This window comes from Peromyscus leucopus, chromosome 3 (assembly GCF_004664715.2).
Source record: "Peromyscus leucopus breed LL Stock chromosome 3, UCI_PerLeu_2.1, whole genome shotgun sequence".
Classification (NCBI taxonomy): domain Eukaryota; kingdom Metazoa; phylum Chordata; class Mammalia; order Rodentia; family Cricetidae; genus Peromyscus; species Peromyscus leucopus.
The window spans coordinates 105190167-105210744 of record NC_051065.1 but is presented as its reverse complement, the minus strand read 5'-3'; the positions used below and the strand labels follow the sequence as shown (position 1 = coordinate 105210744).

Here is a 20578-nt window from a genome sequence, read left to right as displayed (position 1 = left end):
TCCTTAAGGGTCATTGCTAATGTAAGCTCATTGTTTTTTAACTCAAGGCCTCACCCTGTAACCCTGGCTGGGCTGGAACTCAACTTGGAGATCTGCCTGCCTCTGCCTCCCAGGATTAAAGGCATGTACCACCAGTCTGGCTCATTGCCAATTCACCAGCTTGGAGCCTGGTGGGAGGAAGTGAGGTTATTGGACCCCGACATACCTTTCTTTGTTTCCAGACCACTACGAGGTCAGCAAGTCCCTGCTACTATGAAGTTCTGTCTCAATATACTTCGAGCCAACAGGCTATAGGCAAATCTTTGCAATGAGCCCCAAACCTTACCTCCTTATAAGTTGATTATCTCCTGGTACTTGTTTGCAGAAACAGAAAGTTGACCAACACAAGACACTGCTGTTACAGCACACAGAACTGACATCTTTATAGTAATGAGTTCTTGTGTCCAGACAAGATACGTTCATCCATTGTTCCTGGTTCTTAGGAAGCTACAGAGTCTCTACATTTAGATTATACTTGTCTGGATTGCCTCGTTCTGGCTTTTAATTGTGCTGTTAAGACTGAATGATTTCTCCTTTTGAGCAGTGCCAGACCAAGAGCCAGAGCCCTGCTCCTGTCCTGCAAGAGCTGCACTGAGCCACACGCGTGCATCCTGTGCTGTGCTTCCCAGTGGTTACCATAACAGGGCAGACTCGGCTTCTAGCCAACCTTGAACTCAGTGGGCTTATGAGTTTTGCAAAGTTTTTTTTTTTTCCATTAATTTCACCTGTGTTCTTTATCCGGTTAGCTCTTACAGGATGCTCAGTCTTTTGGGTTTCAGCGATCCCTTTTTTGCTCCTCACTTGATCTATCAGGGCACACTTGTAATGCACCATGAAGTCTGGTTATTGATTGTAGGTTTCTGGGAGAGCCTCTTTGGGGTCATGAAAGTTTCCTCTTAATTTGTATCCTTGAAAGAGTTTTGCTTCTTTTTTATAGAGATGCCAAATATAATCTCACATAATTGAGTAAGGTGTGTCCTTGTTCTCATACTTTACCCCATGTCCCTGAGCTGAGCCCTGCCTCACTGTGACAATACTACTTGGGATGAATGGCGGCCGCAGGCGGCGTCCTGTGGTTTTAAGTTAGGCTGTGACTGCTGGGTGAGGCAGGTTCAGGCTCTCTGCTGTGTATTTCTCCTGGCTGCTTTGGTGTCAGGTTTTACTAACACAGAGTGAACTGGGACGCTCGTGGGCTTTGCTCTGGAGACACTGTTTTGTGGGTACGTGGCTTCCAAATGGGCTTGAATATTTGATGAGGGGAAGATTTCTCGTCTCCTTTGTCTCCCCGTTGTCCTTGGTCCCTTTAGCTTTACTACTGGGACGAATTTCACTAAACGTAAATTTTACCGAAAAGCATTCATTTAGGGGCCGGGGAGATTGCTCAGTTCTTAAAACACGGAGGACATGAGTTCTATTCTCAGAACCTACAAAAAGTGCCGGGTGTAGTGGTGTGCCTGTCACAGCGCCAGGGAGGCAGGTACAGGCAATCTCTGAGGCTCAGGGGACAGCCAGCTCCAGACCAGGGAAAGGTCCCATCTCAAAAAGAAAAACAGTGAACAGTGCCTGGGGGGGGGGAACGGGACGACTCCAGGTTGTCATCTGGCCGACACACATGAGCACACATGCATTCATTTAGACTTATTTTCCTATTTGTGCACGTGTGTGGAGGCGAAGATGTGCTACGACGTGCTACGACGTGCAGGTGTGTACAGGTACAGGTACAGATCAGAAAACAACATTCAGGAGTTGGTTCTTCATTGGTTCCAGGAATCAGACTCAGGATGTCAAGTTTGGTGGCAGGTGCCTTGCTGAGCCACCCTGCCAGTGTCATTTAGACTGCTAAAATTCCATCCATGAGTCGCGTCGCTTTTCTTCCCATTTTTAAAATCAAGTTTGTACCTTTTATTGTTTTCTTAATGTCTCTGATACTGTAGGCGTTCTCCTTTGTTTACACCCTACCACATTTACACTCATTTGTTTTAAGACAAGGTCTAACTGTAGCCCTGGCTGGCCTGGAAAGATCCTCCTGCCTCTGCTTCCCAAGTTCTGGAATTAAAGGCCTATGCCACCATGCTATTTTTATTTTTGAGACAAGCTCAGCCCTGGCCTGGAACTCAAAGCAATTTTCCTGCCTCAGCACCCTAAGTGCTGGGATTACAAGCATGAGCCACTGTGCCTGGCTTTCCTTTATATTTTTGAATAATAATAGGCTTTTAGCAATTGGTTCTATCAGGTTCTTTTTTTTTTTTTTTTCTTTCAATAATAGACATTTAGTGATTTGTTGTTTTCTGAAGTCTTTTAAAAGTAGCTTCTTAGATGGGACATTTAGTTCATTCACTTTTGACTTTTGTTTGTTTATGGATTTTTGAGACAGTTTCTCTGTAACTGCCTTGGCTGTCCTGGAACTCGCTTTGTAGACCATGCTGGCCTTGACGCCTGCCTTTGCCTCCCAAATGCTGGGATAAAAGTGGGTACCACCATGCCTGGCTTTACTTTTAACCTTTTTTAAAAAAAATGAAATACATATATTTGCAGTTATGATATCTCTGCCAGCTTTGGACTGCATCCCTAGACTTCCACATACAACGTTCTCATGGTATTAATTTTTGAGAAGATTTGAGGTTTACGCTATGATGTGCTCTAACTCGAGCTATTTAGAAGTACATGCATTTGGGCCTGTGGTTTCCTCCATTGATTAAATCTCATTTGCTTCTGTGCTGGCTAGTTTTATGTCAACTTAACATAACCTAGAGTCACTGGAAAGGAGGGGGCCTCAGTTGAGGAAATGCCTCCATAAGATTGGACTGTAGCAAATGGGCACAGTGGGGCACACCTTTAATCCCAGCACTTGGGAGGCAGAGGCAGGCAGATCACTGAGTTCAAGGCCAGCCGGAACTATCTACAGAGTGAGTTCCGGACAGCTTCTTACTAAGTGATAGATGTGGGAGGGCCCAGCCCGCTGTGGGTGGAACACCCCTGGACAGGTGGCTCTGAGTTCTGCAAGAAAGCAGGTTGAGCAAACCATGGGAAGCAAGCCAGTAAGCAGCACTCCTCCATGGCCTCTGCATCAGCTCCTGCCTCCAGGTCCCTGCCCTGTTTGAGTTCCTGTCCTCCAGTGATGAACAGTGATGTGGAAGTGTAAGCTGAATAGACCCTTTTCTCCCCAACTTGCTTTAGTCATGGTGTCTCATCACAGCAATAGAAACCCTCACTAAGACAGCTTTTATACCTTTAAAAAATATTAATTTTTATTTATGTGTGTGTGCATGAGTATATGCCATGTGTGTACACACATGTACAGGGATCAGAAGAGGATGTCAGATCTGGAGCTGGAATTTCAGGCAGTTTTCAATGGATATGGGTGTCAGGAACCAAACCCTGGCTCTCTAGAACAGCAAACACTCTTAACTGCTGAGCCATCTTCCTAGCCCGTCATTTCTGATTACTTTTCAGTATTCCTCACAGTTGTGCTCCTGCCCACCACCAGAACACGAGACAGAATCCTCTCAGAAGAGGAAGCAGGTATCTGCCCAGGGCACCAGCTTGTCTTGTGGGGGGAGGGAGGTTCCAGAGATGGCAGAGGTTAAACTGTGTTTGTACTTAACAAGAATGATCTGGAAGACACAGGTCTGTTGCAGAATGTTATTTTAAGGTGTGTTACTTTTGTTTATGTTGTATTTGTTTAACTCTGTGAAGCTGTGTTACTTTGACTGTCTAAACACCTAATGGTCTAATAAAGAGCTGAACAGCCAATGGTGAGGCAGGAGAAAGGATAGGCGGGGCTGGCAGGCAGAAAGAATTGATAGAAGGAGAAATCTTGGAGAGAAGGGAAGTAGCCAGAGAAGGAGGAGGACACCAGGGGCCAGCCACCAGCTGGTATACAGAAGAAAGAAAAGGAAAAAGCCCAGAGGCAAAAGAGAGATGGGATAATTTTAAGTTAGAAAAGCTGGCTAGAAACAAGCCAAGCTAAGGCTGGGCATTCATAATTAAGAATAAGCCTCCATGTGTGATTTATTTGGGAGCTGGGTAGCAGGCCCCCAAAAGAGCAAAACCAACAACAACACAGGTCCACATTGTCCATAAAAGAGTGGCACAGTGAAGTCTGATAAGGAGCCCAGGTCGGGGGAGATGCTGACTGGCCCCATGTCTCACTCTCCTCTTTCCCAAACTAGATACTTGCTCTAGCAGCTCTTCTCGACACTGTCCCAAATGAGCAATGGTCACTGTAAGAACAATGTCCATGAGGTTCAGACAGTTCAAAGAGCAAGGCCATTAACATTCTGGACATTTCATTTTAGTCCCAGCATCCCATGCCTGTGTCCTCTGGGTGGCCTGGCTTTGCACAGAAACTATGCAAATCGGTTCTTCACTATCTTGAGCTTGCTTTATTCTGTCCTTAGAGTAAAGCACGAAAATACCAGTCAACAAACACTAGCCAGTCCTATCGGCTCCATGTCAGTGTTCTGTTGCAGAGTGTCGCAGCCCAGGTGTGTGGGTTCACGTGGATCTGTGGAAAGAAGACTCAGGGGCATCTTAAGAATGAATTTAGCCTTTTGTGGCTGCAGGGGTCCAGCTTCTAAGGACTGAAGCACTTCCCCTTCGCCCTGGGCATTTTTTATTTTCTCTCTATTTACGGTTTATCCAGTTAATTTCCATATCTTCAAAAGAACCTGAAAGGAGCTCCCAAAGATAAAACGCCAAGTGCAAATTCCTCACGGTTTTCCAGGTTTCCTAAACCAAATTTTGCATAGGCTCTTGATCCTCGGGAGACTCTGAGACAAGAGTCACTAGGACAATAAGAGAAACAAAAGGTGTGGGTTAAACAAAGGATGGATCAGGGCTAGGTGCTGCTCTCTGGAGCCAGGCCAGGTGCAGTTCAGCAGGAATGCAGCCACAGTGTCCCACTGACTTTAACTCAGGTTAGCCCAGGTTAGACTTTCATCACCACCACCCCCAGATACCAGCAACAACCTCCTCTCTGGTCATTGATGTTTTGCTTATTTATTTTGTCTCGAGTGCTTGTCCAATACTGTTTACAAGACCTACTGAGACCATGATTCCTACTTTAGAAATGCGTTTCTTCCAGGACAAAGTCTACACTTACCCTGACACACATAATCCTTTGTTCTCTAGAACCTGACCCCCCTTCACTGCTCATCAAAATGATGCAGGCTGTGCAGTCAGGTTGGCCTCAGGCTAGGGGAAGGAGAAGAGGGTCTGCAGTCCTGGATTCTGGTTGTTGCCACTTTGCCTTTTTGTGTTCAGGGTCCTCACATTGATGGATAAACTACAGAACTCGTAAATGCCACCCATCTGTCTTCTGCACTCTCCCAATGATGATGCTTATTTCTCTGAATGTGACAGACTGACCGTGTCCACTCTGTTCTTTCCCTTGGAGCTCACATTTTGCCCCTGCCTTCTCAAATCCTGTTTCTCTAAATAGACTAGAAGATCCAAGTGCATGTCTATCTAATGACATCCCCTGCAGTGAGAAGTGAATATAGTTTACAAAAACATCCAGCATCGGCCAGACATGATGGTACAAGCCTTTAATCTCAGCACTCAGGAGGTGGAGGCAGATGGATCTTTGTGAGGTCAAGGCCAGTCTGATCTACATTGGGAGTTCCGGGCCAGTCAGGGCTACAAAATATAAATAACATTTTTTAATCTTTTAAAAAAGATTTTTGGGCCGGGCAGTGGTGTCACAAGCTTTTAATCCCAGCACTCAGGAGGCAGAGGCAGGCAGATCTCTGTGAGTTTGAGGCCAGCCTGATCTACAGAGCGAGTTCCAGGACAACTAGAGCTGTTACAAAGAGAAACCCTGTCTCAAAAACCAAACCAAAACAAAACAAAATCTTTAGTTTTTAAATGTATTAGTTTTTATTTTATGTATGAGTGTCTTCCTGAATGTTTGTACATTGCGTGCATGCATGGTGTCCACAGAGGCCAGGAGAGGGTGCCAAATCCCCTGGAACTGGAGTTAACACCAGTTCTAAGTCACCATGTGGGTGCTGGGAACAGAACCCAGGTTCTCGGCAAGAGTCAGCAAATGTTCCTAACCAATAAGCCAATCTCCAGTCTCTTCATTGTGTGTGTGTGTGTGTGTGTGTGTGTGTGTGTGTGTGTGTGTGTGTGTTTCTGTGATTATATGCTATGTGTGTGCAGGTGCCCACAGAGATCAGAAGAGGGCATCAGATTCCCTGGAGCTGAAGTTATAGGCAGCAGCAATGTGGGTGTTAGGAACCAAATTTGGGTCTTCTGGAAGAGTAGAAAACTCTGCTGAGCCATCTCTCCAGTGCTCCTCCCACACCAGACACTCTGAATGTAGCTCAGACAGACCTAGTCTTAACCTGCATCCTTCCTACTGCCGGGATTACATGCATGCACTACCATGTCTGGCTACAATTTGTTATTTTGCACAAGTGTTTTCCTAATTTACTATATATAAAATAAAAATGCCACAAAATTATGGGTACTGGACAGATATGTTCCAATAGATGCAGGGCACATTTCTTTCTGTCTTGGAGATGGCCAGAGCCTCCCTCTGTATCTAGAATGGTTTCTCCCAAACCCAGCTTATCCAACATCCATTCGTCCTGTAAGGGTGTCTCTACAGAAGCGGGCTGAAGGTCTCCTCTGCTGTCTACTGCTCTTTGTACTTAACCAGCCTTCCTACACTTGTGGCTCTGGGACAGCATGTTAAGGAATGTTCCTGCAATGCCTGTCTTATTTGCCTCCATCATGCTTGGCACAGGAGTGAACTTGAAGTCAAGGGGAGGCACACACCAAGAGAAAGGCAGCTCTCACAAGATATCTGGTGACAGGGACGCATCTGCTCAGGCTGAAAGCCAACTGCAAGTTAGGGGCTAAACTACATTGTAGTGGCTCAGAGGTTATGAGCATGAACTGCTGGGATTCAGTTCTCAGCACTCATATGGTGGCTTACAACCATCCGTGGACATTAAACGTGTACTCGGTGCACATACATACACGCAGGCAACACACACACATAAAACGCAAATAAATAACAAATTACACCTGGCACAGAGTTCAGTTCTCTGCTCTTGCCCAGGTTCCCCACCAAAGCCTGGTCCTCCCAGGCCTTCAGAACTCCAGGTCACATGCCCCAGCAGCTCTCTGCTGATCCTGGCCTCTCTCTCCTTTGCTGCAGCTGGCCGGTCTGCTGCACAAAGGGTGCGGGACCCGGTTCCCGGGATGTCCCTCCCGGGTGGCGAAGTGCAAGAAGCTGGAGGTGCAGGTGCGAAGCCAGACTCCGCAGCAGGACCCCGCCCCCGAGTTGTCCACTGCATCGATTGGGCGGCTGGGCGCGTGAGTGACGGGTACGCGGGCCAACGGGGCGCGCGCGCGCCACCGCCTTCGCTTTGCGCGCCCCCGACGCCGGCCCGGGCGCCGCGGCGCTGCGGCTGCGGGCGGCGACGCTGCACCATGGCCCGGCCGGTGCGGGCCGCCCGACTGCCGCCGCCGCTGCTGTTGCTGCTGGCCGCGGGTGAGTGGGGCCGGGCCGCGGCGCGAGGGCGCAAGGCGCACAGGGCCCGTGCTGGCTGCGCCACAGAACAAAGGCTGTGGGGCGCGCAGGGTCGGCCGCGCGCGGGGAGGAGGTGGCGGCGCGGGGCCTGGAGAGAGGGACCCCCCCCCCAGGCGCCGTGTCCGGGGAGCTGAATGCTCCGTGCCACGCGCGCGCTCGGGGACGACGCGATGGGGCCGCTGCACCAAGGTGCCCGTGCCCCACCCCTCGCCAGGTGACAGGTGACAGGTGATCAGTCTACGGCCACCGAGCAGAGGGGCGTGTGCGTGTGTGCGCGAGAGGGTTCAGGGAGGCGCAGCAGGGAGGTGAAAGCCCACGGTGACACCCTTGAAGAAATCGCATCGTAAAGCTCCAGCGGGTCCCCCCGGCGCGTGGGCCGGGGATGCCGGGGGTCTGAGAGCGAGCTGCGTGGCCGAGGTGGATGTTTACATGTGCGTGGAGCTTGCCTGGGAAGGCGTGTGCGTGTCGTTGTGAACGCGTGTCCTCGACTGCGCGGGGCAACTTTATTAGGAGCTGACAAAGGGGTAGGTCTGCGACAGCGACTGCCGCCACACGGGGCTGTGTGTGAGACTTGGTACGTGGTTTTCCATTCAGCAGTCGCACAGGGTACCTCGTTAGTGTGGTTGTGTGACAGATCGGGGCCCGGGGCAGGTAAGAAATGGATATGTCTGCGGGAGAGAAAAAGAGACAGCTTTCCAGGGTAGACATGAGATTCAGGGGTGGGTGTGCGTGAGTGTGTGAGTGTGTGTGTGTGTGTGTAGGGGGCGGGCACAAGAGCTTGACAGGCTCAGAGGCAAGCCACCACCACAGAAGGGGCGGAGGAAGGCTGACTGCAAAGGTGGGTCAGATCGGGACATAGTAGAGCTACTTCTCACAGAAGGGTGGAGCTGGGACCCCATCCTAAGGTGGGCGTGGTGCAGGAGCAGGCTGCTGGGCTAGGTGGGCTACAGGACTCAGTGAATAGCCCTGCGCCACTTCCCCTCCAGTGGAGACAGGCATGGGACTGGCTACCCCAGTGCTCAGGCAGTCACCTCACCAAGACTCAACCCTATGCAATGTATGCAAATTCCAAGGGGGTCTGTGTGAGGGGAGGAGCCAACCTTGCTCGATATGGACATGTGGTGGGCCCTGACTTTGGGACTGTCAATGATAGAACCCCAGGAAGATGTCTGGGGAGTTGGGGAGAGTGATCAAGGCTGTGTGTACCTGTAATTCCAGCGCTTGGGAACCTAAAGAGGCCGGAGAATTGGGAGTTCGAGGCCAGACTGGGCTGCAGAGCAAGACCCTGTCTCTAAAAAAAAAAAAAAAAACAAATACATACAAAATAAAATAAAGCAAAAAGGCTGAGTGTGAGGGGACTGGCCCCTCACAATGCACTGCTGTGCCTGCTGTGAGCAGGCTGCATTAGCAAGGGCACGTGCGTTACCCTTGGAGAGGAATAAAAGACCTAACAACACAGGGGGTGGGGGGTATCCATTGGTGTTGGCATCGGACATCTACACAGACCACCTGCATCCTCTGGGAAGATCTGCGCTCTCTCTCTCTCTCTCTCTCTCTCTCTCTCTCTCTCTCTCTCTCTCTCTCTCTCTCCCTCTCTCCCTCTCTCCCTCTCTCTCCCCCCACCTCCTCTCTGGGTTGGAGCCACACCAGTCCTGCCAGAAGTACCAGTCAGGACCCAGGCCTGGCTCTCGTGGCCTTCATCCTAGTGACCAGGAGGATGCTGCTCAGGCCCTTCCCTCCTCCCTCCTGCCACACTCTCCACGAGCGTGCCCCTGGCTCTGGGCAGGCACGTGTGTGTCTGCTGGCGTGCCGCTTTTTTATACCTTTGTGTGGCAGAATGCTTCACTTAAGCGCTGTGACTCCACAGCGCACATCGGTGGCGTGGTGGTGGGGGATGGGGTGTAGGATGGTGGTGCTGGAGCGTTTCTGTTGTGGCTGCCACTCTGGGCTGTGGGGGCAGAGTGGCAGATGCTGCCCAGCCACCTCCCATGCTGGTGTCTGCGAAGGGCTTAGGGGGATCTGACATGAAAGCTGCTGACTGGGGCCGTGTGCAGCTGGGGGTAGACAGACCAGACTGCCAGGGCTGAGTGGGAGCGGTGTGGGGAGATACACCGGGTTCTGGGGCCTTGGCTTTCTTTGACCCTAAGATGTCTGCCTGTTTCCATCGCCCCCTTTTCTGGGCTTGTTTAGATCTGATTTCCCTTGAGGCCGATCCCCCTCATCCCTTCCTGTATGCCTTTTCCTTTCTGCCTCCCTTTGGGGTGATGAAGTACCAGAAAATGCGGTGAGCTTGAGGAAGAAAATGAATCACATGGGGAGCATAATTCTGGGATGTTAAGTCAGATGGGGTCTCCACTGAGGCAGACTAATTATTAAATGAAAAAATAATTATCTGCAGAATGGACAGGCTCCACCTATTCTGGTGTCTTCTCGTGGTGGGCAGGTCTGAAAAGCAGTACCCCCTACCCCTTTGCCGAAATAATTGCCCACTACCAAAGCCTTTGAAAGCATCCAGGTCTCTATAAAGACAGAGCATGCCTTCCAGAGAATGAAAATTGGCTGGGAAAGAGTGAAAACCAGGGAAATTATCAGACCACCCCCTTTTTTTAAAAGTGAGATTTCAGTCTTTGTTAACGCCTGTAGACCACCAGGAAAGGTGGATCCAGAAGAGATGCTGGTGTGGGGGGCAGGGGGTGCTGGCTGCTGGAGAGCAGATGGAGTCGGGGAGTGGAGGCCCCCACCTGGGGCATGGAGGTGTCAAGGTGCAGATCCAGGGTGCTTCCAGCCACAGTGCTCTGCACACAGACCTGGCTGCTTCCCCCAGCCCCCCCCCCCCCCGCCACCTCACCCCCATGGGAAGTGCACAGCTCCTACTCTATTGTCTGGGACGGGGTGGGGTGGGGGCAGGGAGCTGAAGTGCTGGGCAGTTCCAGGTCCAGCTGACTGTGGCCACTTCTCTAGCACACTTAAGTTAGTTTGGTTTTTGTTTGTTTCTTTGTTTGGTTTTGTTTTTGAAGACCTATGCAGTTCTGACTGTCCTGGAACTCACTATGTAGATCAGGCTGGCCTCGAACTCACAAAGATCCACCTGCCTCTGCCTCCCAGTGCTGGGATTAAAGGCATGTGTCACTGCATCCAGCTAAATCAGATTCTGAGGAGGTAATGCAGAGGCTCTGAGGTGAGCGGGCCACATCTCTTCAGGACCCATGTGGAATAAGTCCTGGGTTCTTGAGGAAGACCAACTTTGCTCTCTCCTGCTATCACTAAAGCAGTGTCTTTCCTAGCATCCCTGCCCAGACACAGCATGTGGGTAAAGCTTTACTCCTCATGGCCTTGAAGTGTGGCTTGCTCAGGCGCCCTGGGAACCTGTACACCATTCGGGGTTTAATTTGCACACACACATCCCTCATCACCTGACATTTTCTTCTTCCTGGGATGCATGAATGAGTTTTTCCAGATTGGTTTCTCTCATTTGGCTCCTTGCCATCCCCGTTCCCAGCCCTGGGGAGGCTTGCTTTTGCAAACGAGGGCTGCTGTAGCAGCTGGTAGCTTGTACACAATTTAGATTCCATTTCTCCCCCAAACTGCTAATTTCCTTGCAGGCAGAGACGGTCCAATGTCCATCTTCGTATCATCAGGGAGGGCCTGGCACACCACTTGGCTCAGACCAAAAGCTCAGGAGTGACCACATGATTCAGTAGCTGACCTTCTTGTATGAATTTTACCTACAATAAGATGGCACATTCCTCGTGAGCAAGTCTCAGTTTTAATTGGCACTGGATTGACAGGATTCTGTGAGTCTGTTCCACTTATTTTAAAATTAGAAAATAAGTGTTAAATAAATAAGGGCAGTTTATAGAAGTGTTTCTAAACAGGGCCCCTGTGGACCTGTGAATAAGAGATTCGTAGTGGATAGCATTCTGGAGGCACTTTGCAGGGAGGCAGAACCCTCCACCTGGACTCCTCTTGGATTTGCTGTGGGAACCCCAGGCAGAGTGTCCAAAGGAAAGGGGTGCCCTCCAGTCCTCAGCGCTGGCTTCCCTCCATGGCACTTACATCCCTTGGGGGTAGCTATGCTATCTTGAATATTGTTTTAAGCAGCTCAGCCCAGCAAATAATTGCTTCCCAAACCTCCTTCACAGAACATCTGCAAGACCTTCCTGTGGGGAGAACAGCTAATTACAGCTCTTTCTATTAACTTAATCCCATGAGTCCTCAGTGATTTCATCTGTAAAACAGGAGGGTCCGACCCGATGATTATTTATTCACTCAAGGGCTTGCTGAGCCCTGCTGTATATCAGGAACAAGACACTATGGTGTCAAGGGTCACACTATGTGCTTACCATGTGAGGAGAGTTATATGATTGTCTGTTGCCAATGGCTGAGCAAACTATAGGGCCACGATCGTGATAACAAAGACTGGCACCCTGCCCAGGCACGGGACCAGGGAAGGCTGCTCAGAAAATATCTGGGGCTGGGAAGTTGGCTAGGTGGACAAGAGTGATTGCCATACAAGTAGGAAGATCTGAGTTAGAATCCTGGCACCCACAGAAAAAGCTGGGCATGGCTGCACATGCCTGTAACCCCAGCTTTGGGGCAGACTGGTGGATCTTAGAGTTTGCTGACCAGGGAGAGACCCTAGCTCAAGGGAATAAAGCAGAGAATGACAGACAAAGTTCATCTGACATTCTTCTCTGGCCTCTGCATGTGCATGCATACTCACACCCTCACATGCGTGCAACATGCACACACACACACATGCACATACCACATATGAGGGAGGGAGGGAGGGAGAGAGAGAGAGAGAGAGAGAGAGAGAGAGAGAGAGAGAGAGAGAGAGAGCGCTGTGTCCAAAGGCAGGAATAAGGAACTAGGCAGGTGAGGAAGCTGGAGAAATGATTTGGCAGTTGCGAGCACTTGCTCTTACAGAGGACCTGGATTCAGTTCCCAGCACCCACATCGAGGTTCATAGTTCCAGGTCCAGGGGATCCAATGCCCTTCAGCTTGATTCCATGGGCAGTATGTGCAGGTAGTACATGCGGGCACACATTCCAGGAAAATAAAAATAAATCTTTGAGAATTAGGCGGAGAAAAGATGGGAATAAATGGATACTTGTGCAGAAGGCATAGCACGTATAAAGAGAGCCAAGGAGATGTAATGTTCTGGAAATCCCTAGAAACTCAGTTTAAAGCATAGGGCATGAGTGGGGAATGATTGTGACTGTGGAGAGTGGAGAAGAGGTACTAGGGTGTGTGAGCCCCTCTGCTGCATTAAAGGATCTGGCTGGGTCATCTTTGGGATGGGGCAGTAGGTACAGATTTGGCTGTCAGAAGGCTGTTCTGAGTTTTGCTATTCAAAATGTGGTCTGTGGACCAACAGCATTACTCATCCATACAGAGCCAGGAACACTGGGTGAGTCATGTGTACACTTAGGCCCTGGTGGCACCCTGCTCCAGAGGATGGTGCAGCGGAGAGATGTACGCAGTGAGCATTGGTAGGAAATCCTGAAATACCTAAAAGATCCACTGGGGACTGTCTCTGGAGAGAGTTGGTAGGAAGGAATCAAGGATATTCATGGGTCAGCATATTAGGAGGGTGGCGCTTAGAGAAGCCCCTCCACCTTCTTAAGATGCTAGCCTTTGAATAGACCCAAGTCCTTCCTACCAAAACTGACTTTTTGGGCTGTGAGCAGTGTGGACCTCATTCCAGTAGTGTGGCCTTGACTGCTTTGTTGAAGTGTAACGTGTGGAGTGTGGGGTGTGTGTGCTCCCTTGGGGGCGCCGTTGTCCACCCAGTGTAAAGTGTGGAGTGTGGTGTGTGTGCTCCCTTGGGGGCGCCGTTGTCCACCCAGTGTAACGTGTGGAGTGTGGGGTGTGTGTGCGCCCTTGCGGGGCGCCGTTGTCCACCCTGCAGAATGAGATGAGGAGTGAGCATTCCCAGGTATTGCCCCAGCTCTGCTCCCCTCCTCCCAGAGCACTCCTTGCCGGGTTCCCTTCCTTCTCTTGTATTCTGCTAACACAGGCACCGTGCTGCCCTTCTGTGTGTGCACCTTTAGGCCTCTTAGGTACCTGTCACACTATGCTTTGATGATTTGGCTCCCCCCTGGGCTCCACAGGAAACTGGTGCTTTGAAGGTCAGGGACTATATCTTTCTGATTTCTGTATCTGCCTGACCTTTGTGTAATGCCTGGTGCAAAGCTAGCATTTATAAAAAGACTTGTCGGGTGAATGAATGAGTGAATGAATGGAGTTCAGTTGCTCACACCCTATTCTGACATGGAAGAACTCCATTTATAACCTTTCTTGGTGTACCAGCAGACTGTGCCAAATTTAGGGCTGTGTAACAAATCACCCCCAAATTTTGTGACTTAGAACTTGTTAGGATGGCAAGATGGCTTAGTAGGTAAGGACATTTGTCACAAAGCCTGATGACCTGAATTCAGCCTCCAGCCGTCATGGTAGAAGGAAAGAGCTGGCTCCCTAAAGTTGTCCTTTGACATCCATGCATGTGTGTACATGCACACACACACACACACACACACACACACACACACACACACACACACACCAGGCAGGGGGAGAATGAATACATGTGAATTTAAAAGAATAACAAAAAAAACTCCAGAAATTCTTTTTGTTATTATTTCATGTGTATGGGTGTTTTGCTTGCACATGTATCTGTGCACCATATACCACGTGGTGCTGGCAAAGGCCAGAAGAGGGCCTTAGATCTCCCAGACCTGGAGATATAGATGGTTGTGGGAAAGGACAGGGCAGACTCATGGCTTCCAGACATCTAGAGGCCAGAGGGAGCTATTCCAACCTTCTTGGTGTCCTCCACCGCCAGAAGAGCATGCCAATGAGTCCTTCTGACTCTCATCCCATCATAAGGAGACCCTAAGACAACTCATGTTGTTTTTCTAGTCCTGATATTATGGGGAAGAGTAATATCTACCCCATGATAGGTAGAGGGTAATGAGCTACCATGTAGGTGCTGGGAATTGAACCCATGTTCTTGGCAAGAACAGTCAGGACCCTTAACTACTGAACCATCTCTCTAGCCCCCAAACCCAGAAATTCTTCATGTGATCCCCAAACTAGAATCATCAACCTGGGAACTTTCTAGAAATGTGGACTCTTGGGGCTCATCGCAGAATAACTGGCCCCAAAGCTTATCTGTGGCTTAGCTTTCTGTTTAACCCACACATCCCGCCACCCTGTGAGTCTGTCTGTCCTGGCTCAGGGTTGAAAGGGACTGGTTTTGAACAAACTCCGTTTCTTTAGCTCATGCCTCTGGGCTGGCAGTGCAGGCTGGAATCTGCTGGCACTTCTGATCTCAGCCAGACTCCTTCAAGTTCCACGTCAGCTTGTCCTGGCTGGCTCTGTCCCACGGGGCTTTGGCTGGGATGCTGCTAACCCCGCTGTTTTCTACATGGGCTCTTTTTCTAGAGCAGGCTGGCCTGGGCAGGTTGGCCAGAAGTCCTAAGAAGAATAAAGCTTGCACAACCCTCGAGGCTTGTCGTGAAGGTAGTGCAGGGGTGCAGATCTGAGGAGTGCGGACTTAGCCTCAAGGGAGGAACCACAGAGTTGAATTTCAGAGGTGTGGCCCCCTGGAGGACACCCTTCCACCTCCAGAGCCTCAGAGAAGAACCTTTCACCTGGGCGGTTTCTGTGTTAGACCCAGCAAATTGTCTCACTACCCTCTACCTATCATGGGGTGGATATTGCTCTTCCCCCATAATATCAGGACTAGAAAAACAACATGAGTTGTCATAGGGTCTCCTTATGATGGGATGAGAGTCAGAAGGACTCATTGGCATGCTCTTCTGGCGGTGGAGGACACCAAGAAGGTTGGAATAGCTCCCTCTGGCCTCTAGATGTCTGGAAGCCATGAGTCTGCCCTGTCCTTTCCCACATGGGAGCTGGTAATGTGAACACAGGGGCACAGCGTGAGCTTCATGAAGCCAGGCCCAGCTGGCGACTTGGGACTGGTATCTGGGACAGCTAGAGATGCTCTGGAGGAGGTGTGATGATTCCCAGCTTCAGAGCCAGAATCTCCCCCAGCCACCAGATGTACCAAAGGTAGAGCACAGCAGTGTCTCTGAGTCCTACCTTCTGGCAGGAACCACCACCCCACCACCACCCTAGGTATAACTTGGCCTCCTGAAGCTCAGAGTTAGGCCTGTGGATGAGCTTGTCAAGAGTGGAACGTCTCTGAGCCACAGAGTGGAAGGGACCAGCATGCCAGCCGTGGCCCTGTGGTTCTGCCTTGGTCTCCTCTGCCTCCACAGTCAGTCCCCAGTTGGCTCTGAGGCCACACGGGATGTGGATGAGCCCTGCTACTAACATCAACCTTTTCTTTCCTCCCCGCCTCCCTTCATTCCTCTCTCCCTTCCTCCCTTCTCATTTGGGTTTTTTGAGACAAGATCTCACCATGTAGCCTAAATTGGCCTCAGACTTACAATCCTCCTGCCTCAGCCTCCAGAGTGCTGCGATTACAGGTGTGAGGTCAGCCTTTTTAATGAAGGTGAAGATGCAGCCCATTGTCCACTCTTAGGGCTCTCTAGGTGGAGGACGTCCTGGGCTTTCTTCAGGTCCCTGTACAGCAGTGCACACAGTACCTGGAGACTCGCTGGGATAAATAGCTCTGCCCACCTGCCGTAAGTGCCTCTGAGACTGGGGGCTTGGAGTGACTGTCCATGCTCTTACAATGGACACTAAGGCTGGACTGAGTTTGGAGACTCTCAGCTCAAGCAGGGAAGACAAGCTGAAGCTTGTTTCCTTGGTACCCTGCGTGCTTTCCCTTCTGGCCCTCTTTCTCCCCACTGACCCCAGCCAGATGCTCCCTATAGGTCAGTGTGCTATTCCTGGTCCTGGGCTGACTGACAGGTGCACAATGTACCTGACATTCTCCCAGTTTCTGCTGGAACTCTGTGGTCTTTTCCTTCAGCAGCCAAGTGCTGTCCTCCTCATCAGGGGGTGAGGCGATTAAAATTCAGATACTGTTTGTAAAGCACTTTTGCACATGGCCCTGAAAATATGAGGTCTTGTTTTTATTATAAACATCACTGAAATTTTCCCTTCATTATCATCACAGCGGGTCACAGTCCACATCCAGTGCAGGGGCAAGGGTCGGGGGGCTTGGCTCTGCCCTCCCCACACCACTGATGTTTTTAGTCTTAGGAAGGACGCAGAGGGCATTTCCATCAACCTCCTGGTCTGCTAGGTGAGGAGGTGACACCCGGGAGCCTTGAGCAACTTCCCAAAGCATGCAACAAGCTAGCTGTGAAATTGGTCAATAGTACAGTTCTGCCGTTCTCAGCGGCAGAGGGAAAGAGATGGAAGATGATCCTTTTTAATTTGTAGTCTGGTCTTTGTTTGTTTTGTCTTGATGAATGGGGGGGGGTCCACAATTCTAAATAAATGTACAGAATCACCAGCCCCGCTGAGCTTGCCCTGCAACCCTTTGTGGGTTATTAAACCGTGCGGAGGAGACCTGCTGTGATGCACATCACAACACAGGCTGGAAGAGGTTCAGGCTGGGATGCAAACTTCGAGAACATTGTCACATGAGGAGCAAAGTCCTTGGCTCAAATTTGTACCTGCAGTGCCTGGCAGAGCTACTGGACTGGGACAGAGGAGCTTTCTGAGCCCCCTGGGGATGAGGGGAGCAGGGTCATCAAGTCCCCACTCCCTGCTGGTCCTCTTGCCACTGTCACAGGGCAGGCTGAACACACCACAAGGGCATCTCAGGTCCCCCTGAAGCCCCAGTGCTGAGAGGTGTCCATCCTTGTGGTATTTCTTGCCAGTCCTTGTCCTTACCATCCTTCCTGATGTCTGGTTTTCCGTTTGCAGGAGCTTCCCTGGGTGCCTGTGCAGCCAGCATGGATGAGCCTGGCCCCGAGGGCCTCACTTCCACCTCCCTGCTCGATCTTCTGTTGCCCACTGACTTTGAGCCGCTGGACTCGGAGGAGCCCAGTGAGGCCATGGGCCTGGGCGCCGGCCTAGCTCCGGGCTCGGGCTTCCCCAGTGAGGACAGTGAGGAGTCCCGCCTCCTGCAGCCACCACAGTACTTCTGGGAAGAGGAGGAACTGAATGGCACCAGCCTGGACCTGGGTCCCACTGCAGGTAGCTCTGCTCACTTATCTCTCTGCAGGATACCAGGAGTGGTCCATGTTGGCAGGGGCCGTGGGGCAGTTCCGCTCCCATCTTTTTCCCTCTGCTGTCTTCCAGGATGCCATCCATCTGCCATCAGGGCCACATCTCTGAGACTAAGTTTCTCCTTAATAGCAGCTACTGGTTACCGAGACCCAGGCACCACACTGGCTACATACAGCCCAGGGGCTGGTAACCAGTGGTGGAGCAAGCTGCCATGCTTCCGGCCCTGACCTCTGCAGTGACATTCTTGGCTTGTGGGGTCCCCCTTTAAAGATTAGGAAAAGAGAGCTGTGGTATCGAAATTCAGCCACAAATCTTCTTCCTAAACTATGACATACTCAAGTAGGTTTATACTTTGTGATTTAAACACAAATTGGTTAAGAGCGCTGACTGCTGTCCCAGAGGACCTGGGTTTGATTCCTAGCACCTACATGGTGGCTCACAGCTGTCGGAAGTTCCAGTTCCAGGGGATCTGATGCCTTCTTCTGAACTGCACCAGGCACCCACATAGTACACAGACAGCCATACATGCAGGTAAAACTCTCATGTGCACTAAAATAAAATATATAAATCTAAAAAAAGTACACAAATATTCGTGCTGTGTGGTGGCCATGTCTTTGATCCCAGACTCAGGAGGCAGACACAGGAGGGTCTCTGTGAGTTCCAGGTTAGCCTATGAGTGAGCCTCTTGTCTCCAGAGGAGGAGGGGGAGATGAACACTGTAGAAAATTAAAAGATGAAACAAAGTTAATTCAAAGGAAATAAAGCCACCCACAATCTGACAACAGAAAACTGAAAAACTAGAACCACAAGGAACATTCTATTTTCATTTGAACTATTTCTCCAGTGTATTTCCATGTTATTCATTATCTTTTTACAACCTGATTTATTTTTATTTTTATTTTTTTACAGATTTCCTTTACTTTCATTTTATGTGTATGGGTGTTTTGCCAACATGTATTTCTGTATACTGCGTTGGTGCTTGTTTCTCAAGGAGGCCAGAAGATGGGGACAGGATAGGTTGCCCCGAGACTGGATTACAGACAGTTATACGTTATCATGTAGGTGCTGGGAATCAAACCTGGTCCTCTGGAAGAGCAGCTGGTGCTCATGACCTCTGAGCCACCTCTCCGGCCCCTCCCACCCGATTTTTAACAGTTGTGTAGTAGCTCACACATGGCTGTCAGATGGCCCGAGGTCCTCCCCTGTTGCATCCAGATTTAGCTGCTGCGGCAATGTTCTCATACTTTTCCCACTCTCCTGGTTATTTCTCTAGGATAAACTCTAGAATGAGATCACTAGGTCAAGAGATGTCTTGGTTAGCATCCCACCCAGGAACAGAAGACAGGAAAGTCAGATAGCCCCCAGAGACAAAGCAGTGGATTTGAAAAAGTCTGGCAGGGTGTGAGAGGACCACTAAGGATCCAGGGCAGGCTGCAGATGCATGCCACCACCCTCAGGTACAAAGGAATGGGAAGGTGACCACCTGTGGCCTTCCTCCTGCTCCACATCCAGCATTCCATCTGCCCGTGCCTCTTTGTCCTTACTCCCTGCCTGTCACTGAGGAGCCTGTCAGAGACAGGGCCATGGGAGCCCAGGGCCGTGACTGGTCAAGTCAGCCTGGGGCAATGGCAGAGGAGAGTTTTAGACAGTTGGAAGGCTCTGCCATCAAGTGTGTGGGTCTTTCAGGGACTCCCCAAAATGACCTCCGGAAATATCACCTTTGCTCAAACATGCACTCACCAGAGGAACTGAGTTCTGGGGCTTGAGATGCTTCCTACCCTGAGTTCAGTTAGCTAGATGTGATGACCCAAGCAGTCCCTGCACTCAGGCAGCTGATGCAGGAGGATCATGAAGTGGAGGCCAGCCTAGATTATATAGCAAGACCCAGTCTCAAAAAAGCCAAGGTCTGGAGATGAGGCTCAAAGGTAGAGTTGCCTCCCTGATCATGCACAAGGGCCTGTCTTCCATCTCTAGAACCCCATGAGGGGAGGGTTTTGCTCAATTTGATAGGAAAAATTGTAGTGATCTTTGTAAATGGCCAAACAATATAAATATATATTCATTAATAATATATACACCATTAAATCTCTCTATGTGTGTGTGTATATATTCTGAACATAGATGATGTAATATATTCTATACAATATATTTTACATACAGAAATATCAAATATCGTTTTCAGGGCTGGAGAGATGACTCAGTGGTTTAGAGCACTGGCTGTTCCCCAAGAGGACCCAGGTTTGATTCCCAGCACTCACAAGGTGGCTCACAACCAATCATCTGTAATTCCAGTTCCAGGGGATCCAACAGACATGAAAATGATGCATATACATGCATGCATACAAAACATTCATACACATATAGTGACAATAAGTGAAATAAAGTTTTCGTTTTGGACTTGAAGCCTGGGGTTGAGAGAAGGCAGGTTCCGCCATTCCAACCCTGCCCACTAACAGCAGCCTGACATCAGTGACGAATGCAAGGCCGAAGCTCCATTTCCTCATCCAGGACATGGGGTCTTCACCTTGAAGGGAAGTGTAGCTTGAATGAAGCGATGTGTTCTCAGTACTCAGCGCATGTTTGGCGGTGGGAAGGCCCTGCTAGTGGTTGCTGCTGTTATTATTTCCACGGTTTTCCCCTACTAAGGCGCTCATTTTTTTTTCTGCCACTGTGCAATCTTCGTATAGAAGAAAGAAAATATGTCTCTGTCATTTACAAACAGAAACATTTTTACAGTTTGTCAATTCCTTTTTTTAAGTTTTAAAGATTTTGTTTATTTACATGCTATGAATATGCCTTTTTTTAAAAATGTGTAACGTGTGTGTGTGTGTG

At 49.9% G+C, this 20578-nt stretch overlaps 1 protein-coding gene across 1 annotated transcript in view; it reads left to right on the top strand.

Annotated features, from left to right (window-relative positions):
- The first annotated feature begins 7424 nt into the window (after positions 1 to 7424).
- Positions 7425 to 20578, top strand: part of Podxl2 (podocalyxin like 2) — a 34028-nt gene continuing 20874 nt past the window's right edge. The window contains exons 1-2 of the mRNA XM_028854339.2: positions 7425 to 7546; positions 17441 to 17713. Of these exons, the coding sequence (XP_028710172.1) occupies positions 7486 to 7546; positions 17441 to 17713 (334 nt within the window). The 5' untranslated portion in view covers positions 7425 to 7485. The remainder of the gene's footprint in view (positions 7547 to 17440; positions 17714 to 20578) is intronic.